The sequence below is a fragment of the Nelumbo lutea genome, chromosome 1 (genome assembly GCF_056320005.1).
Source record: "Nelumbo lutea isolate HS-2025 chromosome 1, American lotus-T2T, whole genome shotgun sequence".
Classification (NCBI taxonomy): Eukaryota; Viridiplantae; Streptophyta; class Magnoliopsida; order Proteales; family Nelumbonaceae; genus Nelumbo; species Nelumbo lutea.
The window spans coordinates 193,852,067-193,877,634 of NC_142684.1; the positions used below are offsets into that span (position 1 = coordinate 193,852,067).

General features: G+C 36.2%; 1 protein-coding gene across 1 annotated transcript; it reads right to left on the reverse strand.

The window, feature by feature from the left end:
* Window positions 1–633: 633 nt before the first annotated feature.
* LOC148880125 (transcription factor bHLH120-like) lies at window positions 634–6,189 on the reverse strand. Its single transcript, XM_088976138.1, has 4 exons — window positions 6,122–6,189; window positions 5,651–6,005; window positions 5,470–5,521; window positions 634–779 (listed from the first exon to the last, which is right to left on the reverse strand). The coding sequence occupies exons 1-4, from the start codon at window positions 6,172–6,174 to the stop codon at window positions 634–636; spliced, it is 606 nt and encodes a 201-aa protein (XP_088832264.1). The 5' UTR covers window positions 6,175–6,189.
* Between the last annotated feature and the right edge of the window lie 19,379 nt (window positions 6,190–25,568).

Here is a 25,568-nt window from a genome sequence, read left to right on the forward strand (position 1 = left end):
AATAAAATGATTATTTGAAATAAAAATGAGACGGTAAGAAGGTTTTTTATTTGGGGAATAAGGTAGGAAACAAATTGAGTGATCTCAACTTTATATGAGTGTTATAAGAAGGACAATTAGGCTATGTTTGGTTTGAAGGAAAAAGCAGGGAAAGGTAGGGAAATCTTTACAAATACCTTTCCCTTCCTTTCCTTGCATTTTCCTTCAAACCAAACATAGCCTTAAAGTAAGAGGAATTGATGCAAATTTTGTATTAAATTTTCAGATATAAAATTTACACTACATATATTATTATAAACAAATAGATGCAGAACTGAATCAGATGCAAAGTTTATATCATTCACATTTGCATTCAAAACAAATGGATGTATAATTAAGATTAACGTCAAAGAGATGTCAACCAGGCCAAATAAAGACCAGAGATACATTCTCAAGAAGAACAAAGCAAATAGATGGGATTGGGAGAATCAGAATAACTTTTGCAACCAAACCACCATAACTGGCGTGCAAGGCGAGTTAACATCACCAACAGAAGTGGACAAGAATATCTCCAAACCACCATAACTGGTGAACAAACTGACTATACCGAAGAACTGTCATCTGTAAAACCACCATAACTGGTGAACAAACTGACTATACCGAAGAACTGTCATCTGTAATTGCCATCCAGTATACCGAAGAACTGTCAACTGCAAGCTGTCTTCCAAAGAAAGCCGAAGAATTGTAGCATCCAACCACAATGTCGGAGAACGGAACGCCATACACAATGCCGAAAAATACTAGAAAACTGCAACTACCATTCAGAAAAGTGGATAACTAAAACTACCATCCATAACATCCGAACACATCACAAGCATATAAGACGCCCATGTAAATTCAAACAAACGTAGCCAACCCACGGAATTTTGAAGACAAAAGCATCGACGACATAAATGCACTTTCAAACGAACGTAGGAGACAGGTCACTGTCGGTCTGCCACCAACATGGCTCCTTTGTGGGGAAAACCTTGATGAGGCTTCAACATTTCTCCAAATTCTTGTCTTAATCACTTATTTTTTTCGAGAGTTGAAGCTTTGATCAATTCAGGATGTCAGTCGGTGGGCCACCTCTCACGTACGTGGGATATATTCAATAACCAAAGCTAAGCAGAGAACCCTCACCTTTTCATATTAAGTGTTCTAATATTAATTTGCTCCATTTAGAAAATCCATCCATTCTGGAGCTAGACTAAAAACATTAAATCCAATCCCCAATCCGTTAAAAGCTAAACATTAATCAACTACTCTCCCATTTACCTACAATTTTGAGAACTATTATCAATTTATAAAGAACCTTACTTTCATAGCATCGTCAAGCTATAGAATAAAGAATTTAATAAGTTGATTAACAAGGCTGTGTTTGGATGACAGGGTAGAAGGGGAAAAGCATGGAATGGATTCAGTGACAGATTCAACTCAGTGGACGACACAGCTAAAAGTTTTCTAACTACTTTCCATGTTTTTCCTTGTTTTTCATACCCAAATGGTGGAGTGAATTCAGGAATGGAAATGGGGCGGGTTCGGGGCGGAGATCATACTCCCCATATCTGACCTCGATTCTGAAATTAACCTCCATTCTCGTTCTTGATTCCCGTTGGGGATAAAATTTGTCCTTCATCTCCGATCCCCAATAGGGATGGGTTTTCTGCGGGGACTCGAATCCCCAAAATTTTTTTAGATAACAGTATTTTTTTTCGAAAAATAAATTTACTTAAAATAAATAAATAATTTTAATTATAAATAATGTTTTAAATATATATATATATAATATATAATATAATATATATATATATAATCGGGGTCAAGGAAGGGCAGGGACCTCAATCCCCATCTCCAACCCCGACCACGATTAGGGATTCCTATTAATCCCCGCCCCACCAAAACAATCCCCATCGCTGACTCCATCAGACCGAGAAAGTTTGGTCCCTGTCGGAGATGGGGAAAATTGTCGTCCCTAAGCAAATCTTGTGAATCCTTTTCCACCATTTGCTTTTGATTCCACTAAACTTAAAACTATTAACAAAGATATAAAAATTCTCGAATTTAAGAAATAACCGAAAAGAGGTTATATAGTGACAGAACTTACATGGTCCTGATTATTCCATACTTGGATGTTAGAAATTGCATCCAATTAATAATTGGATTGGATGCCATTTGATCTGGTTAATTATATATATTGTATAATTAATATAAAGTTTATAATTATTAAGATCAATATCTTATATTTATATCATTTATTATACATATATAAGTTAAAAATAACTTGGTATTCTTTTTTTTTTTTTTTGTATTGTTTTTAACACAATAAGATGGCTTGGAATAAATGCATATCCAATCCAAAATCTGATATGATAATCAAATCCGCATGCAGATGTAGATGATTCATAATGGATGCAGATGCAGATACATCTAGATCCTATCTGAGTCCAATTCATTTACAGCCCTAGGCTGAACCAGAAGTTAAGTACATATAACTAATAATTTGCTAATGAGTTGTTCCAGTCTGCTTGACATAGCTATGCCCACGAAGACCTAAGGCTGCATTTGGATGTGATGTAATTAAGAACCAATGTAAAATTTACATCGGTTCGGTTTTGTAGGTATTTGGAAAGATGGTATAATTATTATCAACGTAAAACTCCACTTCAGTTCAGTTTTGTATGTGTTTGGATGGAATGGAGTTTTACATCGATAATCGATGTAAAACCTGATCACTAGAAAACCTTGCACTCTTCCACCCATTGCTATTTTCAAAAAGCAATGGTCACTTTCATGGTTCAGTGTAAAACATCATCGATATATTTTTTACACCGATGACATTTTACACAGATTCTAAACGCAGCCTAAAGAATGCCAAGTCTTCATCATAAATGATATAATTTATACTGGAAAAACTTATAATTAGGAGGTTTTCATCAAAATTCATCCGGGGGGTTGATTGGTCAAAGCTTTTCCAGTATCATAAATTTACACTAACATATAGATTATAGTATGGGTGCCACTTAGGTTGCATTTGGCATCATTGCTGTTTTGAGTTGATCAATACAAATTGATGAAAGACCTGAAACCTTTTTTCAGAGTTGTATGACAATTTGTATTGATCAACATCAACCAAAACCTTACAGGGTAGAAACAGCATATAGTACCAAATACAACACTAGAAAAATGTGAAAAATAAAAAGTGAATTCATCCATTGAACGAGTGGATCGATTATCAAGAACTTGAAAAGTATTAAGAACTCAAAACAAAATTAGCATTAAGTTTTTGCAGCAATTGATTGACCCAATAAAAGATGGAAATAAGAATTAATGACACGCATATGGAATATACAATAAATCCATTAATTATTGACTAATTTAGTACTGCTGGAGTTTAGTCAATGAGACAGGCAAGAATTGGAACTGATCATATTATTAATCAAGACAAAATCATAGAACCAGAACCATTATAATTAGTTTAGTTGGTTCGAATCTGTGAGATGGACCCGGCCCATTGACAGAATTAATAAAAATTAGTAAAATGAATAATATGATGAAATAGCAAGTATAGGAAGAAGAATTCATCTTAAAATTAACCTCCAAAGAGTTATACCAATTTCTTGATGAAATAATAAAAGCATTCTGGATAATCAAGTGGTTCAACACTTCTTTATATGCCAAAATAAAATAAATCCAATAAAAGTACATTTGAGATCTTGTAATTGCCATGGTTAGCTAAAAGTGAATAGTGCCTTACAAAGCAATCAAATTAATTCTGTGATAGTTCTTATTTACATGATGCTCCTGAAGTCCCACCACTACATAAATTATGAATCAAAAATTAATTTCAGCATATCAATGGATTTTGATGGATTGGGTTAAATGGTAAATTTGTCTTAAGTTGACTGGTTGGGTTAAATGGTAGACCTGACGACCATCTTGTAGTTGGGTTGAGATAAAGCTACAAAAAACCCAACCCATTGCCATTGGCATCACTATAAGTCATTATTTTTTTCTGGTTTAAATACTTTGACAATACTGTGTTATGCTGTTAATCTCTCTTTCTCTCTCTTGTTGTAAAGGAGACTTGAATTTTTTCTTTTAATGATTCACAGATCAAATTTTCTATTGCAAATGACCCTGAATGCATCAAAGAAGTTTCAAATATAACCTTCACTAGAAATAGGGTACCGTTCATGGTCAAGAAAGTTAAGGATTAAAATTATCATAGTTAAAGAAAAATATGAGAAGAAGCTGACAAGAAACTGAATTATATCACCAAAAAGGGAGTGTCACAACATTTTGCCATTTCCCTTACCCTCTCACTTTTCTTCTTGCTACTCATTGCTTTTCTTTATTCTTTCTCTTTCATTGATATGTGATATTATATGTTATTAGTATAAAATCTTTCACAAATTTTGTACTAATAAATATTTTTAAGGTACAACCCCTCCCCAAAAGAGGAAGAAAAGGAAAAAAACGCCTATATTAATCTCATTTTCAAAACTTCTCCCATTCTTGTGAGGGGGCTATGTAATTGCACTAGAAGCTCCATTCAGTTAGAAACTGATGACCGCAGGACGAGATGAGGTATAACTCTAATGCAAGGTGCAGAATTCGCGATAGAATTAACCAGTACTGAGAATGGAGAATGAAATACTACTCAATGATAAGAACTGTTGGATATGGAGTATTTAGGTGGGGGAGCAACCATAAAAAAAAATACAATCCTGAGAAGTAAACTTCCAAGAATTTCTAGAATACTTGGATTATAATTCATATATTGATTTGAGAGGACTAAATGAACAAGGAAGGAGTAATTGAAAATGCTGTAACAAACTGAATGTTAATTACAATTTTCTTTTTCTTGCTAGTTAATTTTGTTGCATGATCACCAGCTTGTTAATAATCATTATACTGAACTAAAGGTGCAGTAAGAAAGGTAGATATATGTAGCTGTTCAGATTTACATGCTGCCCTAATCTAACTTACCAGTGAAGACTGAAGAGCACCACAAACTTAGGCAGCAGCACCTGAAATGCAAACCTAGTTTTTGATGTTTGAGAAGGATCTTATCATTTTCATTTTTCTGTACCGAAAGAGGAAGAAAGAAAGAAAGAACAAACTGCAAGTTTTGAGTGCATGCAGAAATGAGGTGAAAGCATCATGAGCTCATCTCTTTACGGCATGGAAAATGGAAATGGAAGATCAAGACCAAGCACCTGTTGAATTCAAACCCATTTATATATTTTAAATACTGCTTCCAAACTACAACGAAGCAATCTGTTAGCTAGTTCAGTGTCTTGAATGGGAAAGAGAACTAAATATGATATGATATATATACTAGTAAAGAACTCAAATGATGGTTCAATATTCATTCTGATAATCAATAAGATCGTCCGGCCGGTCCAAAGAACAATCAGTTGTGGCTACACGATAATTGGATCATACCCATCAGTTTCTGTTGCAGCCCAGGTAGATCAATTGTTGCCAAATTACAGACCTGTATATGTAGTAGATTTGTAGAAATGAGACGAAGCTGGTGCACTTGCATTTAAAGCAATAAGTTACATAAAATTTGAAACCCTAAAGCTAGAAATTAAATCATGGAAGGATTCAGATTTGATGGTACCTCTAACTGAATAGTGTGAATCGTCCTCTCGTTTACTTTTGCGGAAGCACAGGTAACGATACTAAATCCTTCCGCAACCGGTACTCGAAGCACCCTGGAGAGAGGAACCACTCCATCCATCAAACCACCACTTATGATCACTTCCACTCCAGCCCAACACGGCTGCACGATTACACATTGCGGGGGACTACTACGTGAGCTTCCTCCGGCGACCTCAGCAGCACTTGATGATTTAGAAAACGACAACGACCTTTTCAGATTGTCTCTCCTGTCATTGAGCTCTTGGACCTTCTTCTTCAAGTTTCTTATATAATTCGCAGCCTCGTTCATGTGATCGGAGATTGATCGCTTTCCCAGAAATCATAACCACCATATATATTCATGTAAACAAACAAAACCCAGAACTTAAAATCATACAAATTAAACAAAGAAATTAAACACAGTTGTTTAATAATTTGTTGATCACGTACCTTGATATACTCAAGAGGAAGCAGAGACCGGAGGGACGCGTAAAGGGTAGCCATTTCTTGCCTTCTTTGTCGCTCGATGTCTCTATGTAAAATCTTCTTGGCATTAGCATCGTTACTGGTGTCAGAAGTCGTCGCTGAGAGCTTACGCCGTCGGCTTTTATCCAGATTGTTATTAGTTCCGCTGCCGTCCAAAGGAGGGTCTACTAGAATAAAATCTTGTTGGGTGGAGACGTTGGAGATCGGAAACAACAGCTCATCGCTTTGGTGTAAAGGCGGGAACATTGAAGAGATATAATCCATGCCTTAATTCGGCAGTTTCTGAGTCTCTAGAATATAGAAACTAATGGAGTTAGCTAGAGAAGGAGATATCTTTGTTAGGGCACAATATCTTTGAATCTGATCTCTCTCTCTCCCAGGTGGTGACCTCATCAGCCGCTTTAAAAGCCCGTTGAGCTCTGTCACTGTTACTGTGCGTTTCATACAATTTTGGAACCTCAGCAACATTCACGACCTTTTTTTTTATTTTTTTATTTTTTGCGGCTGATACATGAACTTGATTGGAGAAACGTGTTGCATACATGGCTGTACCTTAATTCTCACCCTTCTTTTGGGGCACGTGTCTCGAAAGTATGATCCTGGGTCGGATTGGTTTTTATAATGGGCCCAAGCCCAAACTTGAGTATGATGTGGTTGAATTGAAATTCTTCAAATCAGGGGATAAGATCGAATTGAATCGCTCTAGACATCAATTCAATTCAACTAAACCTTGACCCAATTATATGGGGCCGGACCATTTAAAAATGGATCCAGAGTTTTTCTTTTATTGTGTGACAACATTTGTAATTAAACAGCTACAGTAGGCCAGATGTGATTTTCCCAGTAAATTTTTAATAGCATTAGTTTCCCCGCAATTTATTCAGAAAAGAGAGGGCAAGAAAGATAGAAAGGGGAGAGCAGTATCCCGACATTATCAAAGGGGAAATCTCTTGGGGATTAGGAATTACCTATTATATAATCACTGCTCGGGTTGGACGAGGAGCTGTTGGGGTATTATTCTAGTGTGAGAAAAGGACACAGGGCTGAGGGCTGGTCGTTTTCTATCATTTGCTTGCCAAATCAAAAGAGGGTTAGAATAATTGGTTTATTTTATGTTAATAATAGTGGTTATGAGCTCATTATTGTGTCAAAGAGAGAGAGATTGAGGAAGAGATTAGGCTGAGACACTTTGTTTAATGGAATATGAAGATTCTGATAAATTTGGTGAGGCCACAGGAGAGTGAAGCCAATTTTTTATGATGATGATATCTTAGGTTAGACCTCTATGTGTCCTCAGGATAGGAGATCTTGAACCCTATATAATGTAAGAGCACAGACTCCGTTTGTTTGTTTTATAAATCTGAATCAGATGAAAATTTTGCATTCCACTCAGTTTTGCGTCTGTTTGTTTATAATTAGAGTCTGTACTTCTTCTTTGTACAAAATTTGTACCTTTTGCCTCATTTACATTCTTTAACGGTGCAAAATTTGCACCATCACTTTATGTACCTCACCCTCAAAAAAAGGTCAAATATAAAAGTAAAATGTAAACTAAAATTTACACTCAACCTATTTGCACTCTTATTACATTTACACCACTTCAAAAAAAATTGCATTGCAAGCAAACTGATATCTAGCAGCTAGAGGCCAAGGAGATAATAATAAATAGGGAAAAAAAGGAAAAATGCTATGACTGAAGCCAGCGTGAATGCACCAAGTATAGTATCACTTTTTTTTTTCTTGTATATTAATTCCTTGTTTCTTCTGTATGCTCTTGACTTATTCTGTGTGCTCCTTGACTGGAGGACAAAGATGGATGAGGGGATAGGTTTCAAGTTTGATCGTTCCGATTTGAGATTTTAAATTAATTAATGACATGAGATCTTCCATAAACATGATGATTAACACAATTAAATTATAAAATTTATTTTATCATGGCATGATTGAGCTGTACTCTTGTATTATATGGGATATGGTGGTATATGGTCGCATCGTAGATGCTTCGCCAAACAGCAGCAGAGAAGAATCAAGTGGATAAAATCTAGCAAATACATCCTCTGGTTGGTATAAACTTTCTGAATTTGAGATGTTCGTAGTTGATAGACACCAGTGGGTTGAAAATAAATCTAACATCATCTTTTCAGGATTAATAGTTAATTACATTGTAGTCTGTGTGTGATTGTAATCTCAATGTAAAATTGTTTCTTTAAAAGAGTGTCAATCTCTCTCAAGATTAACTACAAAATTAATTATTATTTTGATGGATGATATCTTTGCAAGTAATATATTTTCCTGGTCAATGTCTTGCAAGTGAAAAATAAATAAAGGTTTCATTATTCCTTATGGATACATTTATAAATACAATGCTAACCAATTTTATAAAAAAAAGTAAAAACAAAAACAAAAACAAAAACATCATTGTCTTGTGTCCATTGGGAGGTGTAGCTTGTGAGAAGGTAAAGGAAAAAATTGCACTATGATTCCCAATTTATTATTAATTAGTGTAAATAAGTATCAATCATATATAAATTTAATTTTTAGGGTAAAATACAAAAACCTGATGTTTCTGATAATCATAAAAACCTCCTCTATACGTTTTAGCAAAAACCTCCCCTCTATTTTTGAAATAATTCAACAAATACCTCCCTTATGTCGATGAGCATAGATTTAGGGTCCGTTTGGTTCGTGATTGGAATCGAAATTGAATCCTCCAGAATCGGAATCAGAATGGTCTATTATTTCTCATAGTTTGTTTGGTTTCGACAGGAATGAGAATGATAATTGGAATTGGCAGCAATGAAATTTCATTCCCAAGGGATGGGTAGGGAATGACCATTTCCTAATAGGGAAATGCCATTTTAGCAAGAACGGGAATGGGATTTTGATTCCACCCAACCAAACAATTAGAATCGGAATAGTCCAATCCAATTCCAATTTTAGACCTTGATTCGTACGAACCAAACAAGCCTTGGTATACTAGATACATAAGGTTATAATAAATGGAGGCAAGTAGGGCTGTTCATAAGGAGGCCCAACTCGACCAAACCAACCAACCCGGACCAACCCAACTTGAGTCAGTCGGGTTTTCATCAGCACTGGTCAGTTTCGGGTTGTACAAGTTCATAAACCGATGGTTCGAGTCAGTTTCAGTTTTTTGTGTGAAAACCGAAACTGACCCGAACCGAACCGACTTAGTTCCTACTTAACTATTTAAATATAATCTATTTAAATATATATTTCAATTTTAAATTAAATTGACCTAATCTATTTAAATATATTTTATATTTAAAGTTGTTAAATAAAGATATTTCAATTTTACATAAAAACTAAAATATCTGACAACCCAAACTTGCACCACATAGGCACATGGGCCATGGGGGGCATGGATGAACTTAGAACCGAAACTGACCCAAACTGAACCAACCTGATGTTAGACAGTGTATGCCCTTAACTCCAATCAGAATGATGTACCTGATAGTTATAAATATATAACCCTAGCAAGTGCACTAGTTATCAAGTAGTATAAAATATCGTTCCCACGGGGATTTAACAAAATAAGTATTAGAACCACAATCTTCCCTAATTATCTGGACAACCGAATTTCAGAATTGGGCAAAAACTATTGAAAATAAAAATTAGCATAAGAAAATAAAAGCAAAGGTGATCACTAATCGAATCTGCAATGGATGGAATTGCTAGGGCTTTTTGGTCCACCTAACCAATGCAATGAATATTTATGGATTCGATTTACCAAGATTAGTTGTCATTCTCATAAGCTGAAGTCTTTCCAATTTTATTTAATATTCTCTCTCGAGATATACTAAACCTACGCCCATCAGGTAGCCCTTCGATCTCTCGAGTAGAACTCTCAAGATGGGAGTGCATTAAGTCCAAAAAGACCATGAAATTCAGATGAATCATGTATATATATCTCTATATACCATTCAATTCACACTATGAATTATTCAGTCGATTATGTGAATTCTCTCTTAATTCATTCACATAACTCACATCAATTAAGAGGTGGTCAAGCTCTTAATTGCATTAAGCACAATAATTCATAGACTATATGAAAATCACAATCTTGGATAAATCATAAACATAAAAACATATTCATTAACATAATTAGGCTTTCCTCAGCCCTAGCAAGAAACAAGTCGGTTCATGATAGAAGAATTAAAGCAAACAAAGGGAAAGAAAGAACTCTTAGATCGCCCATGATGCTGAGATCTCCTCCTCTTGCTGCCACCTTATTCTTGAATTATTGCTCCTTTCTTGACTGATTGCTCCTTTCTTCTTGATTCAATCCCCAAGATTGAGTGATTGTGTGATGCCTAAAGCTGGTCCGCCCCCTCCTTTATATAGCTTAAAGGGGAGGGGGTGGTCTCCTACTTCCTCTTGAAGTTGATCTTTACAAGACTAGAAAGTCCTATCCTAATTCTAATCTTATCTTTTTATCTAATGAACCCAATCCTCTTATCTCTCTAAGATTACATCAAGAATTTAGATCTGGAGGACTCTTCTCAGTTTCTTGTTCTTGGATTCGTATTAGACCTCCTCTGTGAATTGGGCTTCAGCCAGGCTTTTCTGCAAACTGGGCTTCAGCTGCGGATTGGGCCTTCCTACAAATTTTCCCCGATTTTGGGCCCGAATTTGACTTCGATGTAGGCCAAATCTGCGAAAGCCCAAAACATGAAAGTTGTGGTTTTTTCTCTTATCTTTCCAGTGGATCTTGAATCATCCCATTCGGAGTTCGGATACGCGAGTTAGGCCCAGATTACTGAACAATGTCGAAACTGTGAAAAATCATCTGATTTATCTTTCCTTGCTCCTGATGCCTTCTTTCATGCCCTGAACAGAAATATGAGTCTAATTAGATGCTAATTTGGTATAAAAGATATATTATTCGGGGATAAAAATATGAATAAAGTACATATTTGATTCATGTTATTGTGGTGTTTCTGTGTAATACCCTTAAACTGGACACTTATGAGACTCATGTTAGTTTAGAATGTTCACAGCCATTGAATAAGTCTTGGGAGATTTATCCTGCCAAGGCTGACACTGATGTGCCGCCAAGTGTTAGAGAGTCTGTCTCAACTGCCAGGGTGAGACCCGAGGTACATGTAGTGTAGGTTTACTTGAAACCCTAAATCGGATCAGATTTCCAGTACCGCCCTGGACCTTGGAGATTGATGGGCAAAACTGAAAAGTTACACCTGACCCCTATACTCGATTATGATACTGCACTAGGGGATGCATAGGTAGTGATCATAGTGATAGAATCAGCCCCTTTGTCAAACAAAGGTAATGATCGGGGATGCACTCTCTCTAATGGAAACCAAGACTACCGGCAGCCGATTTCAATCGTTGAAATTTGTTTTGCAAAATATATTTATATACGGAATATATATATATTATGGTTTCAAAATGTTTGCAAAATGCTTTAATTCCCAGGATCCATGTGAGTAGAGAGTGCAACACTATTCCTTGCAGCCAAGGGAGAGGTCTTCTCTTGTCGAACAGTGTTTGATCATTATGGGCTGAGAGGTTAAGTGTAAGACCATTGAGGGTAATACTTGATGGGTTAATCTTGCATTTGCCCACAGTCCCTGGGTTTTTATAAGGTGGCTTGGCCCAAGGACCACTTAGTGTAAGTGTTGGGCCCATTAGGAGTCCATGTGATGGGCTTCAGGGGGTTCGCTATCTTTTCAGTGAATTCGGCCAGGCCTTGTAACAGAGGTTGGGCTGAACTCATGTGGCTGATGTGTAGATCAATGTTTGGGTCACATGCCATACAAAGAAGCCTAACTAGGCAGCAGTTTGGAAGGTTAATGAGCACAAAGAGTTATTGGGCCTAAAGCCCATTTTGAACTGGTTTAGTTAGACTAATTAAAGAGAGGGGCGGATCTGGGATTGGATCAGCAGATAGGATAGGGAGTTATCCCTATCCACTCAAAGAGGCCATATCTGAATTTGGATCTGGAAACCTCCTGATGAGATTAGGAGAGAGTTGATATAATCTGCAGATAAGATAAGGATTTATCCTTATCACTTAAAGAGAGTCCATATTCAAATAAAGATTTGAATCAGGAAACTCCTAATAGGATTAGGAGCTGATCTCTTTAAGTCTATAAAAGGAGGAGGGAGTGAACCATTTAGTTCATCCCATCACATCCCAAAATTTTAGAGGTCAGATCTCAGATCACACAGAGAGAAGACAGCAATAGTGTGGCTGCGTCATCTTCTCCCTGCATTCTCCTCCAGTTGCCACCATAGCCACTTCGATCTCCATTGTTATAGGAGCAATCAAGAAGCATTCTTGATATCAATTTTTAGTGAAAAACTGATTGGGAGTCATGCTCACCTACCCTCCAGCGAATTCTTGGTGAAGGATTTGGTTCTTTGGAAGAGCACTACTGATTCTGCTCCATCTTGCACTATGGAAATCACTCCTAATATTAAATAAAACTGGAAAGACTTCAGCTTATGGAAATGACAAATTATCTTGGATAATCTCATCCATTAATATTCATTAGAATGGTTAGGTGGACCGAAAGCCCTAGCGAATTCAACCAATCGTTACATACTTCAACATTGTTACTTCTGCTCTTGTTTTCCTATTTTTGTTTTTTCATTAGTTCTTATTCTCAAATATGAAATTTGATTGTCCAAATAATTAGGGATGGCTATAGTTCTAATACTTATTTTGTTAAATCCTCGTGGAAACGATATTTTTATACTATTTGATAACTAGTGCACTTGCTAGGGTTATAAATCATAGCTATCAATAGGAGGAGTGTTATTTGTTTGAGAGTGAGGTAGGAAGCAAGATAATGTGATAAAAAGAATTGAAGGAGGAAGATAGTGTGAATCTGCTAGTGAGTGCAAATAAGACAAAAAGTAAATATAGCTAATAGGGATTCAAATCATAGTTACAAATAGAGGTGTAAATCGAGCTGGGCCGCCTATGGCTCGGCACAACACAACGGCTAATGGGTCGTGCCAAGCTCGGCATGGAGGTCTATGTCGTGTTGGGCTGGGGGTTCGAGGCCCATGGGCCGGCACAACACGACAGAACGCTTGCGATACGGTACGAAGCACAGCCCACCAGGCCCATAACAAGCTACACTCGGCCTGCTAGCGAATATAGCCGTTGGGCCCCCCTCCCAAAGGGGCCCAATGGCTAGTTTCAGCTTTTGGAGGGGTTTACAAAAATACCCCCAACAGTTGTAAACAGCCATATTAGGGGGTATTTCTATATTTTGTTTATGGGGGGTTAAAAAAGACATAAATGCCCTCCAATAGCTATATAACAACTAGTTTAGGGGGATTTTGGGTAAAGTTATAAGTAACTTTATAATGACCAAAATACCCCTCCCAACAACTAAATAATATATAGTTTCTTGGGTATTTTGGGCAACTGAATTATGTTCAATTCCTAGAAATAGCCCTATCCTCCACCATTCTCCTCGCACTAATTCAACAATTCTCTTAATTCTCTCTCTCTCTCATACTCATACATTCACAATTATCTGCAATCTGAGAAATTCTAATTAGCTGATTGTCTAATTCTACATTCTCCAATTCTCAAGTCTCAACATTATCGAAGTTTCAACTTTCAACAAGAAGAAGGCTTGCTCAACCAGCTCAAGTATCTCAATTCGGGAGGCTTGGACAATGAAAGGCTTCAACCGTTAAAATCAAGTTGGGATTTTGAACCGGTAATCTGGGTAAGTCGAATTAGATTAGTTTTTATCTTTTTAGAATTAAAAAAAAAAATGGTCGGCCCTTCTCAAAACCGATTCTCCAACATGTTCACCATGGATAACATTCAATCGTATCACGATAGTATTAGTGTTAACACTAATGCCAATTCATTTGATGTTGATGGAAGTGGAACTTTCATCCCTGGTAGTAGTGATACTAGGGGAAAAATGAGGGCTTTTAAGTTGAGTAGCCCAGTTTAGAAAGTTTTCAAAGTAGAGGATATTGAGGGGAAGGAGAAAATGGTCATTTTCCAAAAATATAGGAAAGATTTAGTTATTGTAGCAAGGGTGGTACGGGTCATTTGAGCAGACATCTGCTCACACATGGGCAAGAGAAAGATGAAGGGAGAGAAACAACCCAAATACAGATTGAGAGGGGGACTAGTTTTGGTACTTTTAGATATTCACAAAAAAAAGAGACAAGAACTTGCTAAGTATATTGTACATGCAGAACAACCATTTATGTTAACTAAAGATCCAAAGCTAGAAAAATGGTTGCGTAGTTCTGTAAACCCACAATATAAAAAAGTTTCTAGGAATACTATAAGAACTTATGCTTTAAAATTTTTTTATTCATATAAACAAAATTTAATTTCTTTGTTAGAAAATCTTAATACTAAAGTTGTAATTACTTCGGATGTTTGGACATCCAAATCTAATATTAGTTATATTTGTGTTGCCGGCCATTTTATTGATGAAAATTGGCTTTTGAATAAAAGAATTTTAAGTTTTACTAGGCTTGAATGGCCACATAGTGGCCTACCTATTGCTACAAGTATTTTATATACATTGCATGCTTATGGAATAGAAAACAAATTTTTTTCTATTAGTTTTGATAATGCTAGCAATAATGATTCTGTAATAAATATTTTAAAATCTTAATTAAAATCATGCTTAAATGGTAAATTATTTCATATTAGATGTGCATGTCACATCTTAAACTTATGTATTCAAGATGCCTTGAATGTTATTTCAAATCATATTTCAAAAATTAAAAATTGTATTATATATATATATATATATAAAGTTCAGGGGCAAGAAAACAAGAATTTAAATATTTATGCCAAAATTATGGTTTAAAATATAAACATTTTATATTAGATGTAAAGCATAGGTGGAATTACCTATGCTTTGTTAGAAAGTTGCATATCTCATAAATAAATTCTTTCTGATTTTTATAATTTAAAAATGCCTAATGATATGATATTTAAGGAAGACCAAGATTTATGATGAAACAAATGAATTATCTAGAACTTAGTATCCAACTAGTTGTTATTTACCATATTAATTAATGGTAATTAGTGATTACTTTGCCAAATATAGAAATAATCCACAATTTCAATGTATTGTTGAAATTATGGAAAATAAATTTAAAAAATATTGGGAGAACATTTCTCCCCTTTATTATTTAGCTACAATATTAGACCCTAGGATTAGGAAATATGATTTAGATATTTTACTTGAAACATATTATGAAAATATGAATATTGATATAGGAAATAAAAAAGAAGAAATTAATAATTTATTATTTCAAATGTACAGTTTGTATGAATCTGAATTCATCTTCTTCTTCTTCTCCTTCTAACTTTGAGCCTAGTAGTAGAAGAGAAAAGCTTTTTTATTTATTAAGTAGAAGGCAAAAATCCACTAGTTTTACAACAAGTTCATTTACTGAACTTGATTTTTATTTGCAAGCAAATTTTTCTAATTTAGGTGAAGTATCAAATAATTTTGATATTTTAACCCGGTGGAGTGAACACTCAAAAAATTATCCAGTTCTCGCCGCCATGGCACGTGATCTACTAACCCCTCTAGTGTCTACAGTTCCATCAGAGTCTTGTTTTAGTGCAGGTACCAGGGTGCTGGATGACAAAAGAAGCTGCATGAACAATTTGAGCATAGAGATTTGCATATGCTTTAAGGATTGGCTAGATGCAGAAGATAGATTGCAAGACAAGGGAGGGCATGATACAACATCGGACATTTCACCCGAAGCAGATGATGAAAGTCATGAATGATGATTCATGAATTTGACTACTTGTAGAATTTTTCATTTTTACAAATTATTTGATATTTTTTTTAATTTTTTAACAATGTAATTTTGTATTTTCAATTTATAACCATATTGCATTTTTTATATTTTATTAATTTATTCCATTTTTATATTTCACTCATCCAAGTATGCAATGATCCAATCATTGTATTTGTAATTCACTAATTTGTACCATTCAACTTTAAATGAAATAAAATTCCTATTTTTCTTCCAATTTGTTGTTCTATCATTCTTATTTCAATTTGGTTAAATATTTTTTTTTCATTTATGTATTAAACAACTTAGATTTCTCATTTCTTAAATTTTTAAATAGTTCATAATTCCCAAAGTTCATAGGAAAGTTAAATATTTTAGTTTTACAATTTCACTTAGAAAAGAAATCAAAATTTTCAAAAAAAAAAAAAAAACAAAGCAGTGCAGCCCGGTTCGGCCTAGGCCCAAGGCCCACCCTATGGCCCAGCCCGGCACGGTCCAAGCCCATGGCATGCAGCCCAGCTCGGCCAAGGCCTGTATGCCGGCACGGCACAACATGGGCCCGCTTAGGCCTAGCTGTGGGCCGTGCCGGGCCGACCCCCAAAATTTCCACCGGGGAAGATGGCATGGCCCCCCTTTAGGGCGGGTCGGCCCGGCACAGCCCGGCCCACTTTACACCTCTTGCTACAAACAATAAATAAACCCCGTGCAAAATTTTTCTATCTATTAATTTTAGATTTACAGCACAACCAAACACAGTAACTTTTGTTTTTTTTGTTTTTTTTTTCTACAAACCAACCTGCATAATAGGCTACAAAGGTAAACAGATAAGTTGCTACCTGTACCATATTGGGTTTTGTTGTCTATTGTACGCGTCTTGGTGGTAACAAATCCAGTCCTTTTTCTCCTACATTGTATCAATCTAGTGTACAATAGTACCGGTACACACCATGAAACTATGCAATTAAATTAAAAGGAAAGAAATAAATATTAACCTCATATGATACAATGTTTTGATCTAAATAGACCAAGGCAAGTATTCTCATAATCTCATTACAAACTATAGATTGGAAGTAATATGAAAGAACATATAAGTAGCTCCAATAGGTGATAAAATGAGAAAACGTGGACCCCAAAAAGACTTGAATTGAAGATAGTTAGTAAGAAATGATTTATGCACCTATAATGTGACGGATATGGCACTAAACAAGATTCATGTAGCTGATTGGATGACCCCATATATAATATATATAATTGGGACAAGACTTAGATAATAATGATGATGATGATGTTTAATCAAATTTTAGAAGTAGCGAAAAACAAATTTTGTGCTGTAAAAAGACCAAAAAGTAATAAAATTTTCAATAAAAAAAATTTTACGAATCAGTCTTTGGAAATGACTTGAAATAAATTAAACCACTTTATCTTAGAGCCCATTTGGTTTGCATGAATAGGTCTAGAATCGAAATCCTATTCCAATTCTTACTGGAATGGCCATTCCCTCCCTCTCCCTTGGGAATAAAATCCCATTCCAACTTATTTCGATTTCGATTCTTATTATTATGTGAACCAAATAGATTATGGAGATAAACCCCTCTGATTCCAATTCCGATTCTAACTGCAAACCAAATAAACCCTTAATTTTCATTGGCATTTGAATAATTGAATGCATAAGTTCTAATCATTTGAAGTCATATACCTTAGAATAACAAGGGACCACAAATTGTCTTATAATATAATCTTGATCCCAGTGGAGAATATTTTATAAAAATAAAAATAATAAAAGAAAATAATTCATAAATGAGACTAATTGATATAATGTTATCATCCGTTGAGGAAGATCGTACTTTAGGTCCACTCCCAGCTAGGCCCTGTTCTTCTGAGTATTCAATCTAGAAAATTTTGAGTACCCAGTCCACAAACAATGATTAATGAAACTACGGAACAACTTGGGTGGGGCACATACTATGGGGTGCAGATGTCGATTCGCTTGAAAACCCCTTGTTTTTTGAGGAACCTTGCCATGTGGATGAGAGAAAGTCATTTGAGGTGTAAAGGGTAAGAACATTAATGAGAATCAACACTAAGAATCCGTTTGATTTGATTTGCAAGAATAGGGTTTGAAATTGGAATCTTCCAAATATTTGGTTAGGTGAAATGGGATTTTGAGATTCTCTCATTGGTGAATGGTGGAATGACATTCTCTTATTTGAGGGAATGACCATTAAGGCCTCTCCTTTGGGAATGAGAATCTTATTAGAGTTTATTAAAATAAAACAAATCTATACTATCTATAAAAGAGCAAATGCCCTTTTTTGGAATTTTCATTGGACGTTTTCTACCCCTCTTGTCTAAGTATATAGGAGGTATAAAGAGGGCATATATGTCCTTTATGCTCACTTCGGAAATTGCCCACTTATAACTGTTCAAAAACTACCCATTGAAAAAATGGCTACAAAAGGCACTGTTAAAGGGATTGTTGTCATCACTGCCAGCAACAACGTCAAAGGTTCTATTCAGTTTGTCCAAGAACCCAACCGTCTCTACCTCCCTTCCTTCTGCCACCTCTCTCTCTCTCTCTCTCTCTCTCTCTCTCTTCGCTTTTTTTCTTAGCTTGTAGTGGTTTTTAATTTATAGGAGCTACCCATGTCAAAGGATAGATCACAAGCCTCTCACAAGGTTTCCATGGATTTCATATTCATGCTCTTGGCAATACCACCAAAGGCTGCAATTCTACTGGTGGGTCATTCTTCTATGTGTTTCTATGTTGATTAGGCTCGAATTTTGAATTTTTGATGGCTACCCATTTCAACACTAAATCATTGATGCTTACCTATTTCTTTGTTGGTTCTATTCTTGTGGTTTGGTTAGTAAACATGATTTCTTGTGTCTTTTTTCCATCTTCTTCCCATATTGAAGGCCCTCATTTTTATCCAATAAACAAGGATAATGAACCTTATTTGTTAATTAAGCTTGGATTTTAATATTGTAGGGCCTCATCTGAACCTGGTAAAGAAGGATTGTTGAGCTCCTTCACTGTTTATTAAGTTTTAATTTTTGATGTTTTCAACCCCCTTGTCTAAGCATACAATGGGCAATAAAGAGGACATATATGTCATTTACTCACTTCAGAAACTAGCCACTTATAACATTCAGAAAATGCCCACTTATAATCGTTTAGAAACTACCCATGAATTATAAATAGTTTTTTCTTAGAGATATTGCCATGTGCAAATGTGCATACACGTTTGCTAGTAACTTAAAAGCCCTTTAAAACCCTATTTTTCTTTAATGGACACCAATTGTCTTTTGAATTCATGTATAGAATTTCAATAATTTCAACAAATGGACCTTAATACTATTTAGGGTAAAATATAAAAGGGTAAATTGCAATGACCCCTTATACTATACTATTAGTGACAAAGACTCCCTTATATTTTAATTTGTGACAAAGACCCCCCTAAACTTTTATGTTGCCACAAATATCTCCTTGGCCATTAAATCAATGACGGAAGGCATTAAATTACTGAAGTACCCCACTACACTTACTCTATTTTCTTTTCTTTTTCTTTTTGTCATTCTCTCTTAAAACCTAACTAACCCAAAAACACGTTTGATCATCGCCAGAAAAAATCTCCAACAATGAGAAATCTAACTTTTTCACTAGTAATCATTGCCAAAAAAGGGAAAAGTCACCAACAATTGAGCTCTTATACCAGAACCTGTTTGTTGTTGTTGCTATTGCTACTGCAAACGAGGTGATCTCACTCTAAGGTTACTAAGTGGTCCCACAAGCTCACATCGTCAGTTCATCCCCTAGACAGAAACTTTTTTATCCCTACCAATAGTAATCAACCACGTCTTTTTTTTTTCTAAAGTTCAAAATTAATGGAGTCCCAGGCTTTAACGACACTCTGGACTCCAAAAATTTATCAATTTCGGCTTAACCACCCTTTCGAATCCCACTTTCCAAGTTTCTCTATTTTCCTTCTCCCTCTCCCTCACATCGTCCATTGCAACATCATATCGCACTTCCATTGCAATCGACCCATCATCATATCACACCGCTCACCAAAGACTACTCTTGGGGTTCATCAGCATAATATCTACCAATCTAGATTAATGGAACCAAGTTTTGAGCTTTGATCGATGAGATTTTACTAAATGAGGAGTTTCTTGGGTTGTTTTCCTTTATTTGTATGCTCCTGTAAATTACCGCAAAACAAATATAGACTATGTCAGAAGTGATTTACTGTCAAGACTCAAGAGTGTTAGGTTTCCAGCACCCAAACATAACTAAATTCATTACAACCAAAGATCAAAGATTTAGTTTCCAACATTTTTACATGAAGAGGCATAGTTTTCCATATCTCTAAGGATCTAAGGTTCAATTATAGTACACGATCTAACTCGATTGAAGTACATACCCTATTTTGATATTTGTATGTTCTCTCTAGGACAAAGCAATGCTAATTGGAGCATAGTCATGTTGCTTTGGAATTAGTATTGATTCCCGAACCCCTCCCAATAAAAATGATGAATGAAATAATGTAGCCTCTCCTATATTCACAGTTGACAACTATGTGCTCTCTCTAACAACATCCTCATCATATTTACAATGATAAGACATTGACAAGAATTTTACATTAGAATATGATTGAGAATCGTAGGAGGTTCCACCGTGGTTGAAACTACTTTCACTTAACTGGAAATGAAAAATCATTGCCACTTGTAAGTAGCTCCAAGCATGGAAACCACCTGTAAATAGCATTTGCAACGAGGTTAGTTCATGCATATTTTGCTATTTAACAATTGTTGTTCCTCGCAAGTCGCAATAGAGTATTGAAAATTAAACAAAATGGAGAAACTTGAACATCCATGTTCCACATCCCCCAGATGTCCACGATAAGCAATAATGTGCCCATATTCAATTCTAGTGTCATGGCAATTGAACTATCGAGTTGTAGCACTAACTGTTGGGCACTGACCCGCCCAAGCTCTATGCCATACATTTCTTTGGGCTAAAACCTTGGCGTTGTTATAGGGACTAGGATTGAAATTGGAACATCAATCACCAACACGTCTATTCCATTGATGTCGCACCTGCTAGATGGTGAAAGGTTCATGATGCCATGGACAAGAGCTTGCAGCGCTTTTGCTGCCTCATGCCACAACGAAAGATTGAGTTGGATTGAGATAGAAAGGTGGCTTAGAAGATGGGCTTACCAGACGACCATTGAAGGATCAACATTTTAGATCCCAAATGGCATCGCATGCTACAATAACCAAGACTGAATCCAATTGGCACAACATATAAAGCACATTCAATGAGCACTTTATAAATATTCTAACAAGTGTTAAATGTATTGCCTTTAATCTTTTTCAAGGGTAGGTTGGGGTATTCCAAGGGACAGGTGTAAAAAAAATTTAAATTGCTCATTGAATGTGCTTACAATGCCATGCTCATTAAACTTGTTCCTATTCCCCCTTTTCATTCCTTTTACACCAATGCACAGAAGACACGTCACAATCACACAACCTCTTTTATGATGTCACCCCTTTTCAAAATGCACAGAATGAAAATGGACAAACTTGGAAAGTGGGATCCCAAAGGGCAATTAACCAAAATTGATAAATTTTCACCTTTTGAAGTCTAGACTACTGTTAAGGTCTGGGACTCTGTTAATTTTGAACTTTACAAAAAAAAAAGACAACGTGCTTGATTATTATTGGTAGGGACAAACAATGTGAGCTCGGCCCCAGCTATCTTTCAAGTCTTCTCCAAATGGTAGGGCCCTATTGCAAAAAGTGTGTTGCCTCAATTAGTGGAACTGCATTCACTCTATTAGGGAGCTACGCTCACATAGAAGCAACAACAGGAGCCCTAAAAGGCCGTTTTAGGGTGTGTAATGCAAGCAATAGCTTGCGTCATAATAGGGTGGTACATTAGGATTTTAAACACACCTTTCGATTAAGAGAAAATGCCCGGGTACACCGTTTATTAATAGTTCTATTAAATAGTAGGCCCTTATCCAATTCCCAAATGGGAATTTATGAGAGAAAAAAGGAAGACACAGGACTATTATCAGTAAAGCAAATTAAGACGATTAAAGTTTGGTGTCCATTTAACAAAGAAAGCCAGAGAATGTTTAGTTGATTAGATTGCGTGAGTGCTAATGGCTAAGAGCCTGGTTTGAGTAGAAGTTGGCACTAACATTAGGATTATTTGAGGAGGTCGAGAGGTGCTATTATCCTTTAAAAGTAAAAATAGTCTATAGTGGCATGAGCGTGCCAGCAGAGTAAGATGGTGATGTAATGACGTAGGATGTAGAACCACATCCTCTGTTGCTTCTCCATCGTCATGCACACTGCCTTTCCAATCTCCTTGAAGCCTTGCCTATGCTACTACATCTACTGATCGAAGAGGAAAAGCTCAAGCTTTGGAGATCGCCCATCACGATGTCTACAGCTGAGCTGATGATGGAGTATTGGTTCTGGATCATTCTGTGGATTGCTCTCTATTCTCTTCTCTGTACAGCAATTGTTCATAGCTCTTGGCTTTTAATATAATAAGCGAAGGGACGACTTGGCAAATCCGTGAATTTGTGATTTTCGGTTTCGAATCGGAGTCTAGGATTGGTAAGAATATGAGTAATGATAGGAGGAGACAAAAGACTCAAGTGAAGAGGGCTTTCGGATTAGACCCAAGAGCCCACATGCTTGGTGGTTCTGGGGCATCTCATCATTCATCTTCATCCTCACGATGCCCCGCAGTAGTGGAAAGCAAATCGCATCTTCTTTCCAATTCAATGGCATGGATGGTGGCAAAGAACCTTGTTAAGGGTCGTTGGGACTTTCATGGCTGGAGCCCACACTATGACCCAACCAACTTCCAATTGCACACAACATTGATTGCGGGGAACCACTAACCAGCCAAAGCCCATGTCTTGAAAACCAAGAAACACGCCCAAAATTAGAAGTTCTTAACAATAAAACCATGGAGATGGAAGGATAATTTTGACAGACCTCAATAAGATTTCTACCAAAAAAAGATAATAAGATGATTTTTTAAAAAATAGGTAAATTAATATAAAAAAGGGTAGTTTGGGTATTTTAAAATATAAGCAGTTATATGAGAATTTTTTTCAAAGCTAACTGACAAAATGCTAATGGAAGAGGGTCTTTGTCTAATAGCCAAAGTTCAAGGGGGTCTTTGTTGTAAAAAAAGTGCAAGGTCTTTGTCATTAACCCCATAGTATAGGGGGGACCTTGCAATTTACCCAATATAAAAACCTCCCCTTTAGTTTCATTTTGACAAACTCCTTTGCTCCTCCACTGAACTTTTAGAAAACTCAACAAAACCACCATTCAGTCACAGACCCAAACAACATTAAATTGATGAATCAATTTTTTTTTCTAAATACCCATTATACCCTTTTATAATTTATTTTATATACAATTTTACAAAAATAACTTTCTTTGAAACTTCACAAAAACCTCTCTTCAATCTCTTTATCCTGTTAATTGGTAAGTAATTAGCTGGTTTCTAACACGAAAACACCCAAAATTAATTAGAAATTAACAGAGTGAAATGGACACAAACCGAAAATTGCAATGTAAAATTAGTGATCACTGTCATTTTGCATTACTTGAAACAATTTGGATAACAATGGAAAACCATGTTGTCATCTACCATAATGATAAAAAATTGTTAAAGTTGCCATCAATCAATCAATGGTTTAGGGGAAAAAGATCTCTTATATTTGTATGCTTCTCTAAATGTACCACCCTAAGGTTGTTTTCTAAACAGCCCATCAACGCACCGGTGCCCTCCGCAAAGTTCGAGTCTGCTAGTGATGGTGCCCAGAACAAGCACCATTGGGTATTTCACTATCAACCCCTCTGTTTAAAATTTGATGCCATGTGGATCGGGCAATGACCCATTAAATGCTTCAATTACATACTAAGGGAAAGATGTTGGCATAGAATTATAGAGAAAGAGTAGAAACCACCTAATTGAGCAGATGCAAGCAACTAATCAACCCATGTTAGAGTCGATTAGAGAGGGGTATTTTGGTATTTTCCCCTTTTGTACTGGTTGTATGTCTCCTCATATGCAGGGGCATTTCAGTCTTTTGGAATTTACTTTTCAAGGCTAAGTATATGGTCGACTAGGTTAGACGAACAATCTATCAATTCGACACTTTCTCTTCCTTTCTTCTTCTTCTTCTTCTCTATTCGGCTGAAAACTTACATGGTATCAGAGCATCATTATTAGAAGTCGACTACAACTTTCTCTCTTCTCCTTCTTCTTTATTTCCCATTTTTTCCTAGTGTGGTTGTTGGGTTAGAGAAGAAACCTAGGTCTCTACGACAATCTTCGTGATAGTAGGGTTTCTACGGCAATACCTAAGGTTTCACGACAGTAGGGGTTCTACGACAACTTTCTTTTATGGTGTGAGAAATCTGGGTTAGAGAACTAGGAAGAAACCCAGGTTTCTGGTTCTGGTGACAGTAGACAACTACAACAATTCAAGTGATCAAGAAACCCAAGTTTTTCCTGTGTGTGGACTGTTGTTACTATGTGTGACAGTTGTGGTGGTCAAGTAGGTGTAGTGGTTGTGGTCTGAACCCTCTAATGAGTAGTTTCAAGAGGGATTCTAGGTGTTTTTAAATCAACCTGTTCACAGACCAGTGGTGTTCAAAGTGGCCAAATGCATTCTAGGGCAAACTAGTGGTGACTTTAAGTGTGTTGGTGTGGAAGTTGAACGATGGTAGTGCAATAGCTGAAACTTCTTTTTTTTTCGTGTGTAACGGGTAGAACCAGCTTCGTAGAGTGAAATGGTGTCAACGGGTGATTCAAGTGGTGACCATAAATCAAGTGTGATGATATCCTCTAATTTTTTGTGTCCAAGTGACATCCATCAAACTCAATGGTGAAAACTATGTTCCGTGGGCCAAGTCGGTAAAAATGTTTTTGAAGGCCAAGAAGAAAGTGAAACATGTATGGGAGGAGAAACCAAGTGTTGAATCCCCAGGTTTTATTGATTGGGAGCAAAAGGATGCTTAGATCATGACATGGTTGTGGAATAATATGAAGCCTAAAATCGGTGTTAACTTCATGTTTTTAGATACAACGAGGGATATATGGGAACATGCCAAGAAACTTTATTAAGGACAAGACAACACTACAAGGGTTTATCAGCTTTATCAAGAATACTTCAGTTTGCAGCAGGAAAATCAAACTCTTGAAGAATATTATACCAGCATGAAAAATCTTCAAAATGAACTTAACGTCTATCATCCCTTAACCTCGGACGTTAAAATTCAGCAACAACAAAGGGATCAACTTGATGTAACATGATTCTTGGTGGGACTGAAAGTAGAGTATGAACCTGTCAGAGCATAGATATTTAGAGGATCTACTCTCCCGACTCTAAAAGAAGTATTTGCCCATTTCCATATGATTTCTCTTAGCCCCTCAAAGAGTAACATAACTTCTAAAATATCAGCACTGGTTAGTACTCGAGGTGGTTCTTATGGGCACAGAGGAGGTGGGCGTACGGTTAAAGGGGGCCATGGTAGTCCTATGGGTGGTCATACCAGTGGAGGAGGTC

Coding starts and splice junctions, on each gene's coding strand:
- LOC148880125 (XM_088976138.1), bottom strand. CDS start 6,174: ATGGCTACCCTTTACGCGTCCCTCCGGTCTCTGCTTCCTCTTGAGTAT. Junction 6,006..6,121: donor CTTCCTCTTGAGTATATCAA/GGTACGTGATCA, acceptor GTTATGATTTCT/GGGAAAGCGATCAATCTCCG. Junction 780..5,469: donor GCTGCAACAGAAACTGATGG/GTATGATCCAAT, acceptor GCAGTTTTCTAG/TATTTTTCGGCATTGTGTAT.